Source organism: Lepisosteus platostomus, chromosome 2 (genome assembly GCF_059453375.1).
Source record: "Lepisosteus platostomus isolate fLepPlt1 chromosome 2, fLepPlt1.hap1, whole genome shotgun sequence".
In the NCBI taxonomy this organism is placed as follows: Eukaryota; Metazoa; Chordata; class Actinopteri; order Semionotiformes; family Lepisosteidae; genus Lepisosteus; species Lepisosteus platostomus.
The window spans coordinates 64,340,893-64,364,823 of record NC_142612.1 but is presented as its reverse complement, the minus strand read 5'-3'; the positions used below and the strand labels follow the sequence as shown (position 1 = coordinate 64,364,823).

Below are 23,931 nucleotides of genomic sequence, written 5' to 3'. Positions count from 1 at the left end.
GAAGAGTAGGTCCCTTTGTTAAATATGTAAATGGATTTGGGATCTTAAATGCCACAGAAATGCAAGAAATGACTTCTTTGCCTGCCATTGTATTCAAGGCTGAAGCTGTCCTCCAGCATGTTGCTTTCCTCTGCTGCTCTAAGCTGTGGGACGTTTAGAATAAGAAAAACATCAGGGGAAATATTCAAGGTGCTGACTGCCAAGTGTTCGCTTTCCTCCCACACACCCCTCAGTAAGGGCTGGGCGGTCAGAAATAGCGTCACTCCTACAGCGGCAGCACTGTGTCAATCAGTGTGGCATGCATGGCTTGGCACATGCTGGGTTACAGGTACTATCCACTCACCTCTAGTCTGGCAGAGCTTGAAATGACCAAGCTGCCTTCACAGTGGCAGTGTGGTTAGAGAGGCATCTTCTGGGCTTGAGTCCATATGTGTGGAGTCTGCATACTCAGTCCTGCTCAGTTATATACTGTACGATATAGTCAATTCGTAAAGACACTGACAAAGGACACCATCTGTATCCATAACGGAACAGAGGACATGGAAATGAAGAGCATTTAGTTTGAAGTCTGAACAAGAGGTATTTCTTTACATCAAGGGGTCTGGAACATGCGATCCAGAAGTAAAATAGATTGCCCTATGTCTTCTCGACAGAAGTCTTGATGAGATCTTCAGGTCAGACAGGCATGACTTTGAAAAACTCTTCATGACAGTCCAATTCCAGATCAGACATGACCCACGCTTCTCCATTGCTGTAAAGGCAGTTGTTGAAAACATACTTACCCTAAAAGAAAAAAAAAAACACACAGCTGCCCCAGACCACAACTGAGAAAGGATGTGGTTTAGCACCAGACCTGGGTTGCCCAAGCTAGACTGTCAGCCGGGGCTGGAGAAGGACAGTCTGAGAAAGTGATGTGCGCGACCGGAGTTTGAAATCTGACCAGGGCAGCACAGACTGCCTAAGCCTCTTAAAGAGAGAAAGAGGGGGAGAGAGACTTCACAGATCCTCCTGAAATCACGGGAGCCCCAGACCATCGCAGGACTGCGACTTGGAGAGACTCTTCTCTGCCCTACCATGGTCATCTGGCAGCCCTTCAATACCAACATCTCAGCAGGCTGCTTCTTGATGACCTCCCAGTACAAATAAAATACACAGAGAACCAGCAGTCTTAGTCATTTCATTACGTGCTGCAGTCCAAGCAAACTCTGTACAGATTTCAGAGCTTATCGCCATGATATGAGCACATTTGGACGGTGAAACAAATGTTTTCAGCTCAAGCGGTTGGCAAGACCTGCCGTAGGTCAGTCCCCCCCCCACAGGCTCAAAATCCGAAGGAGTTGTAGAAACAGGCCTGTCTGAAAACCCAACTGACAAATTGTTCTGTTCTCTCATTTGGATCAGAAAATCGTCACGGCTTTCAGACAAGCCTGCTTTGAAGACGTCTTTTTACGAGCTTTTCATGTACAGTACACTCCTAAGCCTTCGGGCTCCCAGCAGGCTCTCCTGAGGAAAGGACTCTTTCCACCCAACCCGGCTGCTGCTCCGGCTTCTCTTCAGTGTGACTGTTAGCTCCACTTACTCATCGTTTAAAACAAAAACAGTGTGTACGAGCAATGGCGTGGGTCTGCTGGAACAGGCCATGAACAACACTCTATAGACAAGAGCACAAGTTCACTGTGGAAACACACTGGATAGGAGCTTTTCAGACTACTGATTCTCAACAGCCTCCCAGATAGCACCTACCAGACCAGGGGAAAAGAACAGCTCTTGAAAGAGACAGCCCTGCAGGGTTACAGGCAACGTTGGCTCCACACAGAGCCTCCTGCCAGACCCCAGACAAATCACAAACCCACAGCCTGGTGTTGAGCAGGTCAAATCCACCCAGAAACGGGGGCATTTTGGACCAATTAGGCCAATTATAGAGTCATTAAGCTACAAAGATCTAAGGTTTAATATAAACCAGTGTCTCTTGAGGAAAGTGCTGGTTTGCCTCCTGTTTAGCTCAAGTAAGACACAACGCAGGTCCAGCTCCCTGACCTCCTCCTCCACAGCACCTGACACCAACCAGCCTTATTAAACACCCTCTTAACCAACTGGGCAGGACAGTCAACAACAAAAACACAAAGACCGCTCTTCACTGGCTGGACTACCTGGTCACCTAACTCAGAATCCTATCCGAGTTGGCCTGCTTTTTCCCCCCACCAAACTTCTGCGTCTTGATGCTAACACTCTCTTTCTCCCTGTGATTATGCAGGAGGCCTGCGGGAAAAGGCCTGGTCAGCCAGGTAGCGAGAGCTGTGTGCACAGGCCAGCCTGAGCGGTCAGACAATGGAACTGAGACAATGTCACCTAAACACCTCTGAGTCGGCCGCCCGGCCTGCCCTGCATGTGTCAAACAGCTGATGTTCGGCGTTCAGTGCCTGCTGCGCTGCGTTTGGAAGACATCCGAAGATGCCGGGCACCTCTTTGTTTCAGTCTGAGCCCGGCCTCATATGTGTGCAGATCAAGGACAGAGAGGGTGAGCGGCGCGGAGCTGACAGCGAGCTGCTGTGCGGACTGCGGCTCCTCCGGGTTCACAGTTTTCCCAAAACCCACATTCCAGGCCGGCGAGGCAGCCCGTCCTCGCCGGGCAGAGAAGCTGCGCCGCGCACACAACGCAGGCCAAGGCCCCCGAGAGAGGGAGGAGAGAGCGGCTCCGTGTGTGAGAAACTAATGGGGGACAAAAGATTTTTTTTTCCTCGTTCTTTTCTTTTCACAACAAAAGAGTCCCGTCCGTCAAAACCAGGACCAGCCACCCCCACCTCTCCACACTCGTATCCGCCATTTTCACTCCCGAGTGCAGAGAGACGCCGCACAAAACGCACGGCAAGCGGCAAGCGCTCGGGGTAGTAAAATTCCCCTCCTTTTTAACATGTTAGGGTGCAAGAGCAAGAAATGGAATCGATAATCGCGCATAATGCTGAAACAAAAACCTTCCTGCATTCAAATTAAAAAGGTACTCGGGCTGTAGTTATGTGAAACAGGACTGTTGTTGCATTTAAAACTAATCCTTCCCGTCTGCTTTCTGATTTAAGATTGAAGGTGATGTCACCGGCCCCCTACTGAACTTGTGGCGAGATTGTTGGGATTTCTTTCGTGTAGGACCTTCCCACCATCTCTCTCTTTCGCTCACTCCCCCGATTCTTGTTGGACTTTATTTTCCACCAAAAATGCACCACCAGCTCCGTCTGACCTCGGTCCTGCAACCCCCACCCCCGCCAGAACCAAACCCCCTTCCAGAGCCTGTAACTGAATCCCAGGCTCCGGCCACACAGAGAGCTGCTCACTCCCCCTATCCAGGCGCTCTCCTGCGCTCACCCACCCCGCCAGCGCAGGCAATAACCTTATATAGGACTCCTCCATTTCCAAAATGGACGCTGTCGATATGGAAAAAAAAATCTGGCTTCCGCGACATTTTTTAAAATCCTTTCTGCAAACCGCACCAAGCACCGAGTGTCCAAGCGCTCCCATCTTCCCTTCCCTCCCTCCCCAGCTCCAGCTCCGGGACCGGGGGTCACTCTCTCCCCGCACACCGGGGAGGGGAGCCGGGAGCGGCGGCGGCGGCGGAGGGGGTTGGAAGAGGAGGGGGTGAGGGGACGGGCAAGAGCAGAAGTAGTTGGATTGCAAAGAAAAATAAAGGAGGAAAAAAAACAATAACACGGACAATTGTCACCCAGAACTGAAACAATTAACAACAACAAAACAAACCGTGCAGGTGTCCTGCCGCCTTACCCAAAATCGTCGTCCATAGATTTGAAGAAAAACTTGTAGCTGGGTTTATTGAGGACATTTTTGAAGTCTGCCAAAGTGACCCTGTCGGCGGGGATGGGCAGCTTGACCAGGTACGGGGTCTCCTGGTCGTCGATGTGGTAGATGATCTTGGTCTCCCCCATAGCGAGCCGCTGGGGAGGGGCAGGCCAGGCGCATCCAGCCCGGGGGCCGCCGGCTCTCCGCTGCGCTTCCCCGGGTCCCCCCCGAACACCGACCGGCGAGCTCTAATCCTCTGGCTCGGCAAGCCGGAGAGACCGCGGCGGCGTCTTGCCCCCACACACAAACCCAGAAAACAAACGCAACAGCTCCGGTGCGAGAATAAACCAATCCCTTCTGGTTCAATCCCCTCTTCTTTTCTCCGAATTAAAAAAAAATACAGAAAAAGTTTTCCTTCTTTCCAAACCTCCTGTTTATACGGGATCTCCAGATCCGTGCTCTCCGATCCCTTTCTCTCTCGCTCGCCCCCCCCCCCTTTTCTCTCCCAGTAGCAGCTGTCCGTCTTTCTCTCGTTATTCCAGGATACTCCCTCTGCAGGAGGAGGGGAAAAAAGAATGGAGAAAAAATCAATGGAAATGCACACTGGTCGATCAGCGCCCCCCAGCGTCGCTAGGCAGACTAATCCCCGGAACAATACATTTTCCCATCCTTCCTCAATTAAAGCTTCTGCATGAGCGTCTGCGTCGGACCTGCATCAGGGTCAGGCTGGATCAGATACGGAGGGCGCTCCGTTCAGTGCGTGTGTCGGCTAGTGTCCAGGCCGCGGCTAATTCTTATGACAGAATAGACGAGGAGGAGTTGAGAGCGATTGATCCCATCAACTGATCGATGTTGATCGATTATGAGATGTATTAATACAATTTGCGGAACTGCGTGGAATTAGTTGGTTAATTATGTCACCGATAGTAAGCATGACTTTGGACTGAGGGAAGTAACCAGAAGGAAGGGAGGAAACCCACATAATCATGGGGAGAACATACAACCTCCACGTAGATAGCACCCCAGGAATTGAAGCCAGAACCCCAGCACTGCGAGGCAGCAAGACTAAGTACTGCACCACCAAGCTGCTCTATACAGCTCTAATCAGCTTGCCCCTGATTGCATTTGCTTATAGCTCATTTATAGTGAAATCATTGATTGATTCAGTATGGTTCGATTGAATGTAGGACTGCTGCAGTTATTTCTTGAAAAAAAAACTGGGTTTCTGAATGCTATAATCGGGTCCTCTTGAAGTCTTCTCTGCTGGAGAGTATAATATTCAGTTCCTTCAGCCTGTCAGTGTCCAGGAATGTCTGGTTACTCTAATCTGGACTGATTTCTGAGCAGATATTCCTGATTTGCATGTGGAGTCAAGTTGTACACACTATTCTAATGGCGGTTTAACTAGTGCATTGCACAGTTTTAACAACTTCTCCAGTTATTTTTTATATTAAACTCACTTGTTTGCCCAGCTCTTGCTTTGTCTACATTGTCAGGAAGATGAAAATGATGTGTCAGCATAACCTATTGTTACCTACACCTACAATTGCTGAAAACTATAAAAGCAATTTGTGAATTAGCATGCGCTGCTGAGGGGCAGCTCTAAAGGGGCAGCTGTGCAGGTCAGTGAAAAACAGACTTCACCTGGCAGGGGTCAGTACTGTCCAATACACACACAACCAGAGAGAGAGAGAGAGATTTCCTTTCTGTCCCGTAAGAGAATGTAACTCCTTTCTTCTCATGAAAATAAGACCTTACAAACCAGTCATACCATTCTGGAATCTTTAAAGAACTTATGTGGGATGCAGGAGAAGGACCCCTTGCAATTAACTGTAACCCCATTTAAAGCAGGCACTTATTTTCTTTTATGCTGAAAAGCTTGTAGTAGCTGCTGACTCACCTGCTACCCTGCTGAAGACCAGACAGGGATGTGTGGGAACCTGGATTGTTAGAAAGTGAGGAGCCCTTCCGCAATGAAAGATGCAGCTGACTCAATTCAGTTTAAAAGTGCCCATACTGACCCGTTAATGTGCCATTCATCTCTTGGTGGACCAATCTCACCCTCTAGTGGACAGAGCTGGTTACTGCAGCTTTGCCTAGGAGTATCTCTGGTTCCCTGACTGCAGAGAGCTGCCAGACCTGCTATTCTCCAGAGCTCACCCTGCGGGCCACTGTGTTTCTGTGCCAGTATCACACAGTTCCAGAGCTCTCCTTGTAGTTCGCCGTGTCACACAGCTCCAGAGCTCACCCTGCGGGCCGCTGTGTCTCTGTGCCGGGGTCACACAGCTCCAGAGCTCTCCCTGTAGTTTGCCGTGTCTCTGTGCTGGTGTCACACAGCTCCAGAGCTCTCCCTGTAGTTCGCCGTGTCACACAGCTTCAGAGCTCACCCTGCGGGCCGCTGTGTCTCTGTGCTGGTGTCACACAGCTCCAGACCACTCTCTACTGGTATTGCACAGGTGTGCTGTGTTGGTTTTTTAACCCCTGCCTCAGCTATTTCCAGGTATTGGCTTAACTGCATCAGTAGAGCACAGCTGAGGTTTAAGCTAGTGCTTCACAGAGACCAGCTGGATCTGATGGACTTTGGGCCTCCAGGACAAGGCTTGTCCAGCTGGGGACCCGGTCAATCTAGCTTAACTCTTGACTTCTCTGAAATAACAACTAATTCTTAAAAGTCTTGGACATAAATTAATTTGTGAAATTATATACTGTATTTGACTTAAACTTTAAGAGATTAGGCATGTGAAAGCAAAACCTGGAGGCCTAAGGCCCATTCCGATCTTAATTCATCAACACATTGAAATAAGAGTTTGGCAGGGATGGCGACTTCCAGACATTGGGGTCACAGGCCTTGGGGCTGGGAAAGCTGGACGGCATCACTCTCTCTACTTGGCCGATTCTTCTGGTCACTCCAAGTGGTTGCTTCAGTATTGAGTCGCTGGCTTTAAAGCACTGCAGTGGGGTGGAATGGAAGAGTGTGCGTCTGTGGACAGACAGACGTTTGTGCTGGTGACAGGGTGCAAGATCTGCAAGTCATTCATACCTGCAGGGTGTACAGGGTGGCTTTCTGTGTACAGACACCGAGAGACTGAGTGTGCCAGACAGAGAAGGTGAAAAGAGACGACAGCTATACATTCCCCAAGGAGTGTGTAAAAAATTCAAACCATCCCAGACAGCTTTCTTCAGAGCAGGACACTACCTGCGTTTATTTCAAATATAAAGAATTAAAATACACTAGTGTTTCATTTTGTGCAAAATCAGTAAGGCTTCTGACAAGGCCTCATATTGGTAAATTACACCACGCCAACCCCCCCCACACATCCCCTGCTACCTCGACAATACAGCCTGTTAAAACACAAACATTGTATATCTTTTTCTAAACTTCCATCAGAATCATTAGGCAGGCTGTGAGGTCCACTATCATCCATGAACTCAGTGATGATAAACAAATTCCACAAAATTAACGTAAATTACTAAATTCTGAAATATTCCAATTAATTAGGTTGCTTGCTTTTTTTTAAAAAAAAAAGTTTCTTCCTCCAATCAGGGAAACACAGGCAGACAGGTGGAGCCAATCAGGAAGAGTGTCTGTCCAGACCGGGGGGGCGGGCTCATTTCATAAATGGGTGTGGCAGAAGCAGCAATTGGCCAGTCACGCTCCAAATTAGTAGCTGAAGGGCTGCATGGCACCAATGTGGCTCAGCCCCCTCCTGCTGAGAGGCAGGCTGGAGAATAAGGTGGGAGGAGCTACTTTAGCACCAGGAATTAAGGCAGGACCATCCAGTCCAAATGCTACGAAAGTTGCACTGTCCTCTATTTATAGATCCATCCCCAAGCACTTCATTAACTCAATTTGTTTTATTACAAAACATTAGAAAGAATAGCCCATGAGGGGCTCTCAACCTGCAAAGGTCAGGATTCCCCAAGCAGAGCGACACAGCTGACTGGGGGCTTTTAAAACAAGCAGGCTGTGTGGCTGTGTGGTCTGGGCCCCTGTGACCTCGCGAGTCACCCGGGAGAGCTGCCCAGGCCCCCTGTCCCATGCTAACTGACTAGCTGCAACATGTCCTTTCTGCCGGCAGCTGAGCTCATTCGCAAGAGACCATCCCACAAGCCAACAGAGCTCTGCTGGCATCCACCTGGGCAAGGCACAGCTCCTATCCTTTGAATCGCACATGCCCACACCAACCCACGCTCCAGGAGACCTTGACCAAGCCACATGCCCACGAGGGCTGGGCACTAAGACCCAGCAGACGCTGTCGGGTCTGTGGGAGCTCAGCCCAGACCCCCAGCAGTCTGCTGGTCTCCCATTCCTGTTCCCTGAGTCTCTGAGGAAAATCGCTGTCAAATCCATTCTGTTAGCATTCCACAGCAGTGATTAATGACCGGCAGCGACTGTGGATTAAAAGTACCAGGAGCTGCGTGATCGCGCCAGACGCAACGTTTCAGAAGCATTTCTGGCACAGCGCAGTGGAGGAGGACACGGCGAGGACAGGCAGGGTCTACGGCTGTAGCACCAGGGAACTTGTGTCTGAAGGACTGGTCAGCCTGGAGCTGCCCAGGGACTGGTCAGCTGGTCTGTGTGCTGGGGGGTTCACACACACCACAAACTCTCACACACTAGTATTTCTAGACTTGACTCTTTATCTTGTTATTCACTGCTACACTCAAATCAATCTCCACGAGACCCCAAATAAATATGTTCGGCACTTTTAGACTTAAAAATAAAATACTGTATTATGATTTTTCTTTTTAAAAAAAAAAGTCATTTATATTGTGTGGACATCCTTATGTTGTAACTATCAAAGGGGACACATTTTATCAAACTTTGTCCCCACCTTGTTAGTAATGCGTACAGCAAAAAGTGCCACTGCACTGCAGGCTCCCGTCTCTCACTCACACCTATCCCTGTCTGGAGAGCCAGGGTCGCAGAGTGCGAACGGAGAGCCCCTTTACAGCCAGGTGCCTTTACAAAAGAAGACAGGTGGCACACAAGCCTCCACACTGCAGAAATTCACAACTCGAGACCTTGAAGCCCACCGTCTCTTCAGGTTTTTATTTATTACATAACTGAATGAATTTTTGACTTAACTGCATCACTGCAGTCCTTTTCCCAGGTTCTAAGCTGTTGAGATTTAAAGAGGCCTATCAGCCTCCCAGGCCCCGAGCTGTGCATCCCTGTTGTACAGAGCAGTCAGTGGAGGAAAAAAAAAAAATCAAACATTATGACACATTTCAATAAATAATGGGCTTTGTGCGGGTTCTGTTAATGCTCCTTCAAGCGGTTCTCTGTCTACAAAGCTCCTGTGCAGTTTAGGCTTGTCCAGCACAGTCACGTCCTGTGCACTCAGTCAGCGGCTCGTCCTGCCAGCCTCGCGCGCTGTTGTTACCTTCCACCTGGTCTTCTACACCCCTTTCTTCCGACGCTCTTCTCCTACGCTGTGGTGGGCCGGTCAGCCCCTCCGTGGTTCCGGCTCTGCCCGTTTCCGCGCCCTCTCGCGGACGTCAGGCCGACACGTTGACGTCTCGCAGCGCGATGGTGCTGCCGGGAGGGGCGTCGGCGGGGCGGTCGGGCGCCGGGGGGGGCGGGGCCAGCAGTGGGGGTGCGCTGCTCTGGGACAGGATCTGCTGCAGCGTGCGTCGCAGGTTGGGGTGCAGGCGGCCCTGGGTCTGGTAGAACACCTCCACCGCGAAGGACTTCATCACGCCGGAGCACAGGTCCTCGTACAGCGGCACCGTGTACATCCGAGAGGTCTGGGAGAGGGCCAGCGGGATGGAGCAGGAGAGGTTTAGAGAGGGAGAGAGAAAAAGATCGGCATTGTCATTTCCTTACCCCAATAACTGTCCTCCTCCTCCCCCATCCCTCCTTTCCTTTTACCTCATTTCAATTCAAGATGCTTTACTGGCATGACCAATGAGTAAAATCAGTGTTGCCAAAGCAATACAAACACAATTAGCATAAAATCTACAGACACATCATGATATATTTACAAACATATGGAGCATTATTGGGAGACCATTGAACTGGCAGCCCAGTACGTGATCTCCTGTCACAGCGTGAGGAACAGCTTTCTGTCCCCATTCTGTCCCCACGCTCCCTCTCCAGTGTCCCACCCTCTTACTCCCCCCTGCTCACATGTGTGTGTAGAAAGCTCCGCACTCGGGACAGGTCCGGATAGAAGCCATTCCGCACCACGATCTGCAGCCAGCGGATCCGCACCTCCGCGTTCATCCCGTCCAGCAGCGCGGAGTAACAGCGGGACAGGCGGGACATCACCTCTGGGAGACGCACAGATCACTCCGTCACGGAGAGTTCGATTTCTCCCCCCCAACACGCCGCAAGGTCACCGGGGCGTCTCAGAGAAATACACTACCTTCACGGAGGCGATTTACAACGCCTGCCGCCAAGAAAAATGTAAAGAAGAAATCCTTTGTCCTCTGTGCGATGGGTATAGCACAGCTAAGCGACTGTTCCCTGTACGCAGCTGTCGGGTTAGTGTGACGGGAGTCTTAATATGGGCAGGGCAAGATGTGTGTATAGGTACTGTTGCATCTCTGAGAACAACATCTGTTTTTAATATGTATTTATCTTACTTTGAGTGTTGCTTTTTGTAGTTTTCTATGGTGATACCAAAGACAAATTTCCACCCTTCTGGGCGGACAATAAAGTTCGATCTTAACGAAGAGCTCCTCTGCCCGTGTCGCCTTCGCAGTGTATCTAAAGACGGACCCTGACAGGTGGGGGTCTCAGGGGAGCACGCGTTTCTTTCCTGAGCATGTGATGGAGTCGCTGCCGGAGAGCCACTCTCTTGTTCAAAACAATCGGTAATCCCCAGATGGGAGTGCGTGTGCAGTAACTAAAAAAGAGAATATTCCCTGAAGGCTGTCAGGAGGCAGAATTCACAGGTCACTAGTCTGGTACAAAAACTGTACCCAGTTGGCTACCCCACCATTCACCCCCTGCTTGCTCACTCAATATCTGTGGAAAACACACTGACATGTTATGGGCTATTGAGTCTGTGAACCAGCCGTAAGCCCACCTGTTCAGACAGCAGTGTGGAAGCAGAGGGTCAGGTGCTAGCTAGGGCCAGGACAGAGTACGCCAGAGCGAAAAGAACACAAATGGTGAAAGCAGACTGCATCCGCCTTAGTGTAATTTAGTGTACTCAATAAGGCTCTCTAGATGACCGACAAGCCAAAGGATCGATTGCAAAGAGGTGATGGAGTCATAAGTGCTCTGTGGCCAGCAAATCAAAGGTCACAATCTGCTGTTAAGATTGTTCTTAAGAGTTAGAGAGACTGCGGGGAGCAATTCAAAACATTTTCTTCCCCTAGATGGTGCACCTTCTAGGCACAAAGTTGGAGAATTTTTTTTAAAAAAGAAATGGCAGTGAGCATTCCTATTGTATTAAACAATGCACCCCTTTAAATCACTTCAGCACACTTATGTCTCTCACCTGCTTATCAACAGCGACACGTTATTTGGTTTCAAGTGTTTTTCATGCCAAGAGACTGGATCTCCATGTCACTGTGACTATCAGTTACTTATCCAACGAAATGGCAGCAGACTCGAGCTCTGTTAAAGTTGTGCCTGTGATGCTGCAGTAGCAGCGCAGACACACACAGCCCACCGCTGCTTGCAAACTGGCAGGCTTCGGCGACAGCCGGAGACACTATTTATTTGTGACAGCAGGTTGCGGATGTACTTTTCTTGGACCCGTTTACCTGCTGCACGAGCCCCAGCTTCAACCCTTACCTATGACCCTGCCCCCCCACTGTACGGTGCCCCCAGTTTGCCCCCCGCAGGTACCGTGTGGCAGGGGTGAGCGGTCCAGCAGGCGGTCCAGGAACAGCACGATTTGGAAGGTGCTCCAGGTTGAGAGGTCGAAAGTCGCAATCGTCAGGAGGTCGAGAGGGTCTACGCTCCACAGCTCACAGAGCTGCTTGACCGGCCCGGTCAGGACCGACCCGGCGGACAGATCCGGCTCGGACAGGGGGGGGCCACAGCCGTTCAGCCAGCGCTCAAACTCCAGACCTGAGAGATGGGGGGAGAGGGAGAGGGGAAGGTGATCTTCTTTGACATCCATCACTCAGGGCACCTATTCTGGCTACTGGTGCAAGTGGGATATATTGTACAGATCGGACATGTCACACACGCCCCAAAGAGGAAGCAACTGCTGCTTCACAATCTATTTGAGTAAGCTGTGCCAAGGGGATAAACTGGAGGACCCCCCTGGCACAGCTTGCTCAATACCTCAATACCCGTGCAGATTCTGCAACAGCTTCCTCTGTGAGACCTCTGATATATTTAAAGGGGAACTGAAGTCCCAATTTCTCAGACCGGTTATAAAAATCGCGGTGACAAAGTTAATTTGTTAACGTTATAGAAAAAAAAGATACATTTCGTATTAAGCACAACATTTTGAACTTTTTGAAAGTACTGTAAGTTCCCATGTTGTCCAGTTCCCACGAATTGCGACATGATTAGGCCCTTCCTGCTCACTAGTCTCCATAAAGAATACTGTAATGTGATGTACGGTTGTGCAGCAGACATATGACCGCAGAAATGTTCCAGCGTGATCTGCATGCAGAGTTAACAAGTAAGTAGTATTTGTCAGCAGAACTGTATCGAAATCAAAAGCAATATTTCTATTAGATTGAAAGAGACAAGCCTGCTTCTGTGCAATGGCTTAAGGCTGCATACATCACCGGAAGTTTTGTTACCACGTTCAGAATCGAAGAACATTGCGCTGCACATACCTGCAAATTGTGGTTTGAAACGCACTCATCGATGTCGATTCTTTCTCACCCCGAAATATAAAAAAAGATTTGCATTTCCCCTTTACATAGGAAAACATGAACTTACCAAGTGCCTTGTGCTCTTTCAGGAGACTCCTCTTACGCTGCTGAAACACACTCCCACCGCTCACCCCCTCCCCGCCCTTACTCATTCTCCTCTCCCACTTCTTTCACCCTCGCCTCTCACCCTCTCTCTGGGCCACAGAGCTCTCCTTCAGCTCCGGGAAGAATCCCAGGAAGAACTCCAGGAGGTCGTGCGCCACCACGCTGGTGAACTTGAACTTCTCGGTGTAGGCCTGGGGAGAGGAGGAGGAGGAGGAGGAGGCTCGGTGAGGCGGACCGGAAGACCGACAGGAGCCAGAGAGAGGGGGTGGGCGAACCCAGAGAGTCAGAGCTGAACCACGAGTCCAGCGCCCAGCTGGAGGGCGAGATGACAAACGAGTCGTAGAGCTATCTGGACCTTGAGGGCAGGTCAGATCCCACCCGAAGCCCAATCTCCCTTCAGTTGTTTTCTCCTCAATTAAGATATGACATATTAAACTGCACTAACTTCTACTGAACTAGCCAACATTAAAAGCATCCCAAGATGACAGCTAGGCATAATTAAAGAAACTAAACCTAAAACTGAATTGCTATAACCAACCAAGCAGTTGGCCAAACTGTGGTTATTACTGCAGAGGCAGCACAATAGAAAATCTGTAATTGATTAATGGGCCTGATAGGGAAATCATTAACAAGCCTAGGAATATTTCATCAATGATGCTGAGTAATAAATGATCAAGATGCTTAAAAAAATAATTGATTAAGGAACCTCACTGCTATTGGCTTAATAAAGTTACAGATAACAGAATAATGAATCTGTGGGTTGCAGAGATCAGTGCATGTCTATCTCACCCGCAGGAAGGCATCAAAGCGCTGGGTGTCCCCACACAACTGCGACAGGTAGGAGACAAAGCAGTAGCCCTTCTCATAGGTGAAGAGGTTCATCAGGCTGCTGGGATTTACACCTGGACAGGACACACACAGCGTCAGACACGGCCGGACAGCACACGCAGGGCGTCCAGGCACAGCCGGACAGCACACGCAGGGCGTCCAGGCACAGCCGGACAGCACACGCAGGGCGTCCAGGCACAGCCGGACAGCACACGCAGGGCGTCCAGGCACAGCCGGACAGCACACGCAGGGCGTCCAGGCACAGCCGGACAGCACACGCAGGGCGTCCAGGCACAGCCGGACAGCACACGCAGGGCGTCCAGGCACAGCCGGACAGCACACGCAGGGCGTCCAGGCACAGCCGGACAGCACACGCAGGGCGTCCAGGCACAGCCGGACAGCACACGCAGGGCGTCCAGGCACAGCCGGACAGCACACGCAGGGCGTCCAGGCACAGCCGGACAGCACACGCAGGGCGTCCAGGCACAGCCGGACAGCACACGCAGGGCGTCCAGGCACAGCCGGACAGCACACGCAGGGCGTCCAGGCACAGCCGGACAGCACACGCAGGGCGTCCAGGCACAGCCGGACAGCACACGCAGGGCGTCCAGGCACAGCCGGACAGCACACGCAGGGCGTCCAGGCACAGCCGGACAGCACACGCAGGGCGTCCAGGCACAGCCGGACAGCACACGCAGGGCGTCCAGGCACAGCCGGACAGCACACGCAGGGCGTCCAGGCACAGCCGGACAGCACACGCAGGGCGTCCAGGCACAGCCGGACAGCACACGCAGGGCGTCCAGGCACAGCCGGACAGCACACGCAGGGCGTCCAGGCACAGCCGGACAGCACACGCACAGCCGGACAGCACACGCACAGCCGGACAGCACACCCACAGCCGGACAGCACACCCACAGCGTCCAGGCACAGCCGGACAGCACACCCACAGCGTCCAGGCACAGCCGGACAGCACACCCACAGCGTCCAGGCACAGCCGGACAGCACACCCACAGCGTCCAGGCACAGCCGGACAGCACACCCAGTGTCCAGGCACAGCCGGACAGCACACCCACAGCGTCCAGGCACAGCCGGTGCCTGCTGGACAACATACACAAAGGTTTTCTGGGTTTTCTATTGAGTCCTATTCTAATATATTTTACAACTCTCTACTCAGCTGAAATTAAACCACACATTCAACCATCACACAAGCAGAACAGAACCAAATGTTTAGATACTTTTGGATTTAAAATGAAATGCCATTTGGGTGGTAAAAAAGTAATCTCCTTTGTGCAGATGTCCACGCTGTCAGAAGTTACTGTGTTTTTGTGGACATTTTCATAATCTTGAGCTGCTTCACACTGAACAGCAGCTTGACCAATTTGTTGCACACCCCTGAAAGTATTATACAGAAAAGCAGACACAAATGAAAATGGTAACATTGTTCTTGAACTGAGAGGCCTGTGCAAATCTAAAAGTCAGAAGCAAAGTCCAAAATGAGCAACAGCTAGCTAACTAGCCAAGAGCCAGACAGTTTGAAATGCATACTGTCATCACACATTGACAAAGCACAGGCAGGGCAGGTGTGCTCAGTGTACCTGGCTCGAATTTGACCTGCAGTTTGCTGACAGGATTGTTGTCTCCCAGCAGCCTCATCTGCCTGTGAAGAGCATCCAGGCGGAACACCGTCTCAAGACAGGTGAATGCAGCACCTGAGGGGAAGAGAAAGGGAATTGAAGAGAGAGCTAGTCTGTAAGATAGCAGATGAGGAACATGGTGTCAGTGACTGAGTATGACATTCACATTAGGCCTCAGCTGTGTGTCTCTGTTACAGATCAACATGCCTGTGATTGTGAGCCAGTGCCCTGCCAGTGTGCACAGCTCAGCATGCCTGTGATTGTGCGCCAGTGCCCTGCCTCTGTGCACATTTCGGCATGCCTGTGATTGTGAGCCAGTGCCCTGTCTCTGTGCACAGCTCAGCATGCCTGTGATTGTGCGTCAGTGCCCTGCCTCTTTGCACATTTCAGCATGCCTGTGATTGTGCGCCAGTGCCCTGCCTCTGTGCACATTTCAGCATGCCTGTGATTGTGCGCCAGTGCCCTGCCTCTGTGCACATTTCAGTATGCCTGTGATTGTGCGCCAATGCCCTGTCTCTATACACAGCTCTTAATGTCTGTGATTGTGAGTCAGTGCCCTGTCTCTATGCACAGCTCAACATGCCTGTGATCATGAGTCAGTGCCCTGCCTCTATACACAACTCTGAATACCAGTGATTGTGAGTCAGTGCCGTCCCTCTATGCACAGCTCTGAATGCATGTGATTGTGAGTCGGTGCCCTGCCTCTGTGTACAGCTCAGCATGCTTGTGATTGTGAGTCAGTGCCCTGCCTCTGTGTACAGCTCAGCATGCCTGTGATTGTGTCAGTGCCCTGTCTCTATAAACAGCTCTGAATGCCTTTGATTGTGTGAGTGCCCTGTCTCTATGCACATCTCAGCATGCCTGTAATTGTGTGTGTCAGTGTCCTGCCTCTGTGCACAGCTCAGCATGCCTGTGATTGTGTGAGTGTGTCAGTGTCCTGCCTCTTTGCTCAGCGTGCCTCAGTGTTCTCACCATAGGCCTCAGTAGTGATACGTCTCTGTGCGTATGTGGCCAGCCCCTCGCTCAGCCACATCTCCTCCCAGGTGGCATTAGTAACAGCGTTGCCGAACCAGCCGTGCGCAATCTCGTGAATCACGTCAATCACCAGGAACTCTCGGCTCTCGAGGATCGAGGAGATGATGAATGTCAGACACGGGTTTTCCATGGCAACGATGGGGAAGGAGGGGGGAAGGAATACTATGTCGTACCTGCAGGGGAAGCCAACACAGCAGTGTGGTGAAGTACCACGGTCTAGTACAGTAGTGCTGTATTAGTGCTGCAGTGTCTTACACTAGTCTAACAGAGGAAAGAAGTACAGTACTATAAGGCCTAAAATGTATAGTAGAGTGCAGTAAAATACAATGTAGTGCAGTGGTATGCAGAACAGTGAAGAGACAAACTGTACAATATGGTTCAACGGTGAGCAGTGTATTATGTGCACCATTGACCCATATATAGTACAGTAACTTTATTATATGTGCAGATATATAACAGAGATGGGTTGGTCTCTCACCTGCCCCAGACATACGGTCCAAACAGCCCCTCCGCCACTGCCAGCCAGCGCTCCACACTGCCCCCCAGCTTATTGACAGCAGAACTCAGCACACAGGGCTCTGCCCACACTCGGCTCCTGACGGAGAGCGACAGGGGTCAACGCACTGCCCGGCGGAGAGGCAGAGGGGTTGACACACAGCGCACCAAGAGAAAACCCCGCCCTCGGACGCAAGGCTTCACAGGCTGGACAGCAAGCTCCAGTGTATTTAAAATAAATACACGAAACTGCGATGACAAAATCAACTTCCCTCCCTGCAAACTCACCGGGGGCCAATGTCGGCGGGCTGCAGGTCTCCTGCCACCAGAGCCACCAGGTAGGCTGGCACAGGGAACTCCATGGAGAACTGATAGGCCTGCTCCTGCTGACTGAACACACTGTGCGTGGCGCTCATCAGCACGGTCACTCCCTCGGGCACCTGGGCACAGCACACACCGTCAATACACACGGCAACCAACACGGAAACACCGTCGTCAGCGCACAGACACAGCTCACCCACTGCCGTCAACACCACACGCCTTCGCTCACCGTACATGATGATACACTCAGCATACACACGGTCAATACACACTTCACCACTCTGTCAACACAACACGCGCGCCGTCAGTGCCGTGCTCCTGTGAAAATACTGACAGTCACCGTATCGACAGTGAGCCTGTCAATATATGAAGTAATACTGACCTGAAGTGTGCGAGTGATTCTGTGTTTATGCGTGAGGCACTGCTGTCAGTGGGAGCGAGGGAGAGTGAGAAACACGAGTGTTCGCTCACTTCGTCCCCAAGTTGTTTACACAGAGTGGTCAAGGGGCTGTTCAGCCAGAACCCACTGCCCTGAAACTACTGACACGTGCAGCGACTGTCCAAACAGCCTGTGTCTACACAGGGGGGAGAGAGGGAGCCCTACACATGGAGGAGACAGACCTGGTCAGGGAATGGAGAGTGAGAGTGACACTGTGGGAAAAGAGCTCTCACACATACAAGAAACTGACGAGGTCAGAAGGTGGAGAGCATGAGACATTGAGGGACATGGAGTCTCATACTTAAAGAGACAGAGCAGAACAGGGAATGGACAGTAAGAGACAATGAGGGACATGAACGTGTACACATACAGGAGACAGAGCAGATCAGGGAATGGACAGTGAGAGACACTGAGGGACATGGACACGTACACATGCAGGAGACAGACCAGTTTAGAGAACAGACAGTAAGAGACACTGAGGGACATGGACGCGTACACATACAGGAGACAGAGCAGATCAGGGAATGGACAGTGAGAGACACTGAGGGAGGTGGAGTCTTACACAGACCGGGGACAGGGGATGGGGAGTGAGAGACAGTGAGGGAGGGAGAGACTCACGCGGATAGTGGCGGAATAGGTGCTCTTGACAGCGGGCGTGTCGAAGCAGGGGAAGAAGGACCGGTTGCACACGGAGTGACCCTGAGTGAAGACCAGCGGCCGCGTCTGGCCACACGTCAGCTCCGAGTCCAGCCACCAGATCTGTGGGACAGACAGAGACGAGGTAAGCAGAGAGTAGGAGAGAAGGCCAGAAGAGAAAAGCAGGGAAAATTGGTATGATCGCAGCACTGAGAGAGAGACGCCATCTGCACCAGCCCAACACATGGACTGCCTGTGCCTCTAACCAGCCAGGGGAAAAACAGAGGGGTACCGAAACAAACCGTAGATGAATCCAAGTGCACAAATAAAATGTTCCTTGAAAATGACAGCTGTCAGAAACATAAAGCTCATGTCGCAGTGAGGACCGCGGAGATACACCACCTGGACTGATTTATCGAAGGAGGAAGAATGATGGGTTGTGTGGAAACAGCCCCAGTCCCCCAGAGACCAGCCCCCTGCAGCAGGGGAGACTGCGAGAGAGGCGCCCCCAAACAGCAACCTGCTTTCACAACTTTTGGCAAACCGATGACTAACCGGAAGGAAAAGGATATCCCTGAACGAACAAGTGGAACACCTGCATCTCCCGAGCCCCGGCTGGTCCAAAACCTTGGTTCTCCAGCGCAGGTCCGCCGTGTCCCGGGCGAGATCAGAGCCCACAGCGCCAGTCACCGGCCTGGACCACCCCGCCAGCCCTGAGGGCATGCCCCTTCCCCCCTGCCAGTGCCCCAACAGGCCCCTGGCATCACAGCACAACCCGGCCTCTGCTTTGAGAGACAAATGTATGGAAATCAGGCTGAGAGACAGAAGAAACCCTGTCGCTGAAAAGAGAGTTTATGCTGAGAGAGACGCCGGACCAGGACGGCCCTTCCCAGATGCTAGAGCTCTACGCAGCACAAACGGATCCTTCATCGGCACCTGGGAGGGAGAGAGACACTGCGGCACTGTTAGCCTCCCCCTCTCCCCCTCTCCGTGAAGACGGCTGGTGCTGAGCTTGATCAAACGTCTTCTGTTTCCAGTCCAGGCTGCAGGAAACTGGCCCAGCACAGGCCCATCAGTAGGCGGTCCAGACCGCAGACAACATCGAGGAAGAGAGCAGAGACCAGCGTCGCCGTTCCGCAGGCCCGGCGCATGAGCCAAGCACAGGACCCACTGCCCTGACACTACTGGGCGCCCTGAGCTGATGCCTCCTCCTCCTCACCCAGACGCCCTCCACCTCTGGAACAGCGGTTACCCCCCACCGTGGGCGGACTGACATATCAGGGAAGACCAGCTGAGCCCCGAAACACGCCACGGGCCCCAGAGTCAACACCCCAGAAACCTGCAGCCCCTGCACAGAAAACAAACTGCAGCTCATTCGCACCTCTGCCTAAAGCTTCATAACTGGCAGACAGTGGAACCCAGGGACAAAAAGACAGCGTCTGGGGCCCCTTCTTTGATAAGCAAGTCAGAACACTGACAGAAGCAAACCTCTTCCTAACCCCCTAATAATGGCTACAGACGTGAATCTCCGAGGACCGGACACACTGCGCCAGGGTTTCGTCGATCTCAAGTCGCTTCTGAAAAAAGTTATTTCTTAAGATGCAGCTCAGGCACAAACAGCAATCGAGCACGTCGCCACCGTGACCAATGAAACCGACTTTCTCGCCCCCGATGTTAAAGGCGTGGGGAGACAGAAAGCCAAGGGGGGTGAGAAAGCCTGGAGCGGACTGGCGTCACTGGCCCGGTCAGCGCTGGGAGTGACGCCTGATGCCCACAGCTGGGTTTCAGGTCCTTAACTGGACTGATCACTGGGTCAGCGGCCTGCATGTAGTAACGACTGACGCATTTAAGATCGGCACAGCTGCTGATTATCACAGCTATGGCTGCAGGGACTTAACTGAACCGATTGCTTCATCATCTGGCTATGTCTGACTCTAGGTCTTCAGCAACAAAGGAATTAAGAGTATGAGGAAGCTTAATGCCCAGGACTGACCGCGGGCAGACTCCTCAGCACAGCCCCTCCTGCCCCAGGCTACAGTTTCTCCTGACTCCCCTGTCCTGACCTGAGGCACGGCCCCTGTTAATAAAGTTTTCAGTGGCTGACCCCCCCCCCTCCAGGAGTGCATAGTGGTAACAGCCCTGTGACAGGACCCTTCCCATGCTGGGCTGTTCAGCGCACCGCCTGCACAGAAAGAGTTCAGACAGCCAGGGCTTCCAAAGTAATTCAGAAATACTGCCTCTGGCAAACAAGGCAGACACTTAGAAAAACAAGCGGCTGTTGTTGTCCTTAACCATATTAGTGGAAGAGACTGCTTATCACTCTAACAAAAAGGAACAACAAATATTGATGAGACCTTTTTAGGACTTGATGAGGACACTAAGAAGATCATAAATGGGTATCACTTACTGTATATACCTATACCTGACACTGCAGGGTGATGATGACACGTCCCCGAGGGGGACAAAAGAAACTCCAGGGTAGAAATAACTGGAGTGTAAAACAGACCGGCAAACCGACCCGTTGAACAGCGTTGTTCCGGGCAGATGTGCACGCCATCATCATCATCCTCATGCCCACACAGCTGTCATCACTGCTACTGGGATTACTCGTCTCCGTTGCTAACATTACTACACATGCAGGGAGGTGCATATTAATAAACTATGACTAAAGACTATGAGCAGCTGTGAGGCAGATGAAGATACTTCCCTAAAGTTGCACAGTGCGCTGGGAGTTTTTTCCTGACATTCCAACCATCCAGATGAGCGCAGAAACTGTACACAAGCACTACAACAACACCGTTCACATACGCTCCGTGTACTCACAGAATACTTCGACCAGAGTTACTGCTGCCGGTACGGGCGGCTGTCTTACCGCCGGGCCGTCGGTCGTGGTGTAGCGCACGGTGATCTGGAAGGCTTGGTGCGGCCGGAGCGCGGCGGCCGGCAGGCAGATGTTGAGCGAGGAGCCGTAGTCGGTGAACGGGTCGACCCGGTAGGTGAGAGAGGTGCTGGTGTCCGGGGCGCCGCCGGTACCGAACACCTTGCAGTCAATGGAATGGATGAGCAGAGACGGGTGGGTGTCCAGAACCAGGGTCTGGATCCCGGGCTGGACCGACACCAGCTCCAAGACCTGCCAGCCCGTCATCTCCTTGTCGACGAAGCTGAGGCGCAGGTCGAGGTGGAAGTGGCGGAGCTTGAAGCTGTGGAAGTTGGACGCCGAGGCGATGTCGACCCGCTGGCAGTGACCCGGCGCCGGGCCGCCGTCACAGGACTTGCTGGGCACCGTCAGAACTTTCCGGCAACAGCACAGCGTCGGCCGCTGGAAGTCAGACATGGCTCCGGAGTTGTAAAATAAATTAAAAGACTAATAAAAGTTATTTAAACACAGGGAAATAAAAAAAAGATCAATAATAAAACACGCTGGCAGCCGACGAGACCAGAGGTAGCTGTGGGGGGCGATGAAGACGCAAAGCTGCTGAAAACTGAGGTTGAAAAAAAAGAGAAAATATTCAGGGGAAAAGTGAATAAAAGTGATCCTGGCTACGTGAAATCCATCAGGGCCGGAGAGAAAAGCGAGTCCAGCATTTTCCACTGCCCACCGAAACAGACGGAGGGAGAGCAAAGAAGTTGTTTTGTTTTAGAGTTTAGTTAAAACAAACGGAAAATAAAGTCCAATAAAACAAAAGGGAAACAGGACGCGCAGAGGAGAATTAAAAGTTAAAATGAAAGAGGCTGAGCTGTGACTCCCTTTGAAAACAGGAAGTAAAACGGGAGGAAATCGGTTTCGGAGGAAAGTTTGGGAGCCACAGGGGGGCGCTGGAGAGCCGGGAGCAGGCCGAGGAGATAGCGGCGCCCCCACGCTGTCCGTCCTTGGGGCGGGCGCTCTTGCTGGGGTACTGTTTCACAGTCAATAGCTGGCGTCGTGTTGGAGCAGCATCATCTGAAGTAAGTTTAGTCTGATTCCAGCTCATACTGAAGTTTTCACTTAGTCGACATGACTCCAGCTGTGCCCAAACCATTGTAGACGGAGGATACAAAGGGTTCCCGCATACAAAAATATGTTTACAAATCCGAAGCACGAAATTCCATGTTACTCCATCTATTCCGCTGCATGTGAAGAAAAAATGGAACTAACACAGTAACAGAAAACCTAAAAATCTGCAGTAGTTTCCAGTTTACAGGTGTTGGCCAAGCGCAAGTCCAGAGGACTGAGAATCGTGTCCCTTGCAGGACAATTGCTCAGCCCCGTCCCAAAGTAACAGCCTGTTACCAGGCTCCGTGCAGTAACGGGAGCGCTGGCTGTAACCCCGGGCTGCTCACACCGGGGTTGTTTTTAAAGTCACCTACCGGAGAACGAGCCCCCTGAGCAGTCTAGCTCGACGGCTCACACTGGGGACCCGACCAGAGAGGAAGAGCAGGCGGATCGCATGAGTGTTACAGCTACAATTCAGTAGCACCTTCCTTTTTATCTTATGTCAGGATTCCCGTGTAGAAGATTGAGAAACATTACTCGCTACACTCTGCCCGTAACAGCTCCAGATGTATTTAGAAGTGAGAAATCTGGCGTATAAAAAGACCTCACATATTCCAAAGCCTGGATGCTACCAACACAGCCCTCAGGAATAAGTGTGAAACAAGGACTTGAAGATACCAGCAGAAATTAATTTGATTTACATTTAAAATATGTGGAGCAGTTGTTTGGAACAAGTTGCATATCCACAATGCTAAATGAGCCCCTGCCATCCTTTAAGAAAAGGCTAGATGAGATCTCCAAGACACCAACAGCTGCTAGCTCTGGTCAGCAGGTTTAGAACAAGAGTTTTTAACAAGCACAATTTCCCACCTTTGCTCCAACAGCATAGGAGAGCTGCGCTCCTCTACCTTACCCTCATGACCGTCCTGTCCAGGTCAGATGAGCTCCTGGTAACTTTAAATGAACCCAGGAAGAGCTACTGGGCACTGCATCCTAAATTTACAGTAGCTTTAACTTCAGACTCCATTTACCCTGGTATTAAATGCACAGTTATTGTTGGTTTTGTCTTTTGTAATTCAGACCTCTATTTGTAACTTTTAAGAAATAGAAAATTGGCCACCAGTTGAGACCATGTTCATGTTGATAAGATCAGCCTGTTGACGTCGGCATCAGGACACATGGAGCTGTTTAACCCCACTACCACCCCTAGCACACAGAGTTTACAGGGTAAGTGCTTATTACATCAAGGAAGAACACAGGAATGTTGGTAATGGGCAGTTAATAACATTGGTTTGTTGTTCTGATCATCATTCTTATAATCTTGAATATAGAGGAGAATGTTTTTGAGAGCTGGTGACACTGCTACTACACAGGATGCTACCCTTGAGCTACTTTGGTATTTCCTTGAACTCTTAAGCCATTTTCATATTCCTCCACCATTAGAAATAAACACCCAGAGTGCAATGCAGTAAGCAAATGGTATCACTGCTCTATGTAAAAATGCAAGACGTTCACATTCAGATTTTAAGTTTTAGGACATAGGGCTATGAAGACCCTTAATTGGCCTGATAACTTGTCAAGAGCGGTTCCCCAAAAATCATATGATAATAAATTGCAGATTTAAAATTGTAAAGGTTTGTAGGTAGCAAGGTTCCAAGGAGCAGACTTGGCTGTATCCCGGGTTCAGTTGGTCACAGAGCACCCCTGGAACAGAAGACCCTGCACAAGAAGAAGGGCACTCCTGCACCCACAGAGGGCAGAGAGACCCTGGCTGTTCTGGGTGGCACCAGGGAGGGGTCCCAGGAAGATTATCTGAGCTGATTTCAAGTGCCTGTATTATCCAAGACAAGTACAGGCAAAAAGCATGGAAATAAAATGAACAC

The 23,931-nt window shown here is 51.2% G+C and overlaps 2 protein-coding genes across 6 annotated transcripts in view; both read right to left on the bottom strand.

The window, feature by feature from the left end:
* Positions 1–4,300, bottom strand: part of dvl3b (dishevelled segment polarity protein 3b) — a 29,220-nt gene extending 24,920 nt beyond the window's left edge. For 2 of the 4 annotated variants that reach the window (XM_088612798.1, XM_088612792.1), the window contains exon 1: positions 3,772–4,300. In XM_088612798.1, coding sequence (XP_088468924.1) covers positions 3,772–3,932 — 161 coding nt within the window. In that variant the 5' untranslated portion in view covers positions 3,933–4,300. Of the gene's footprint in view, positions 1–3,382; positions 3,536–3,771 lie in introns of those variants that run through there. The other 2 variants (XM_088612811.1, XM_088612807.1) reach the window with 2 other exon arrangements.
* Positions 4,301–6,960: 2,660 nt separating this feature from the next.
* Positions 6,961–21,858, bottom strand: rnpepl1 (arginyl aminopeptidase like 1). Of its 2 annotated transcripts, XM_088612774.1 has the most exons (11): positions 20,948–21,857; positions 18,058–18,198; positions 16,968–17,119; positions 16,663–16,779; positions 16,122–16,357; positions 15,111–15,224; positions 13,477–13,589; positions 12,770–12,878; positions 11,594–11,818; positions 9,920–10,062; positions 6,961–9,537 (listed from the first exon to the last, which is right to left on the bottom strand). In XM_088612774.1, the coding sequence occupies exons 1-11, from the start codon at positions 21,407–21,409 to the stop codon at positions 9,289–9,291; spliced, it is 2,061 nt and encodes a 686-aa protein (XP_088468900.1). In that variant the 5' UTR covers positions 21,410–21,857; the 3' UTR covers positions 6,961–9,288. The 2 variants fall into 2 exon arrangements, with proteins under 2 accessions (XP_088468900.1, XP_088468908.1); XM_088612782.1 differs by lacking the exon at positions 6,961–9,537 and having other exon boundaries at positions 10,043–10,181; positions 20,948–21,858.
* Between the last annotated feature and the right edge of the window lie 2,073 nt (positions 21,859–23,931).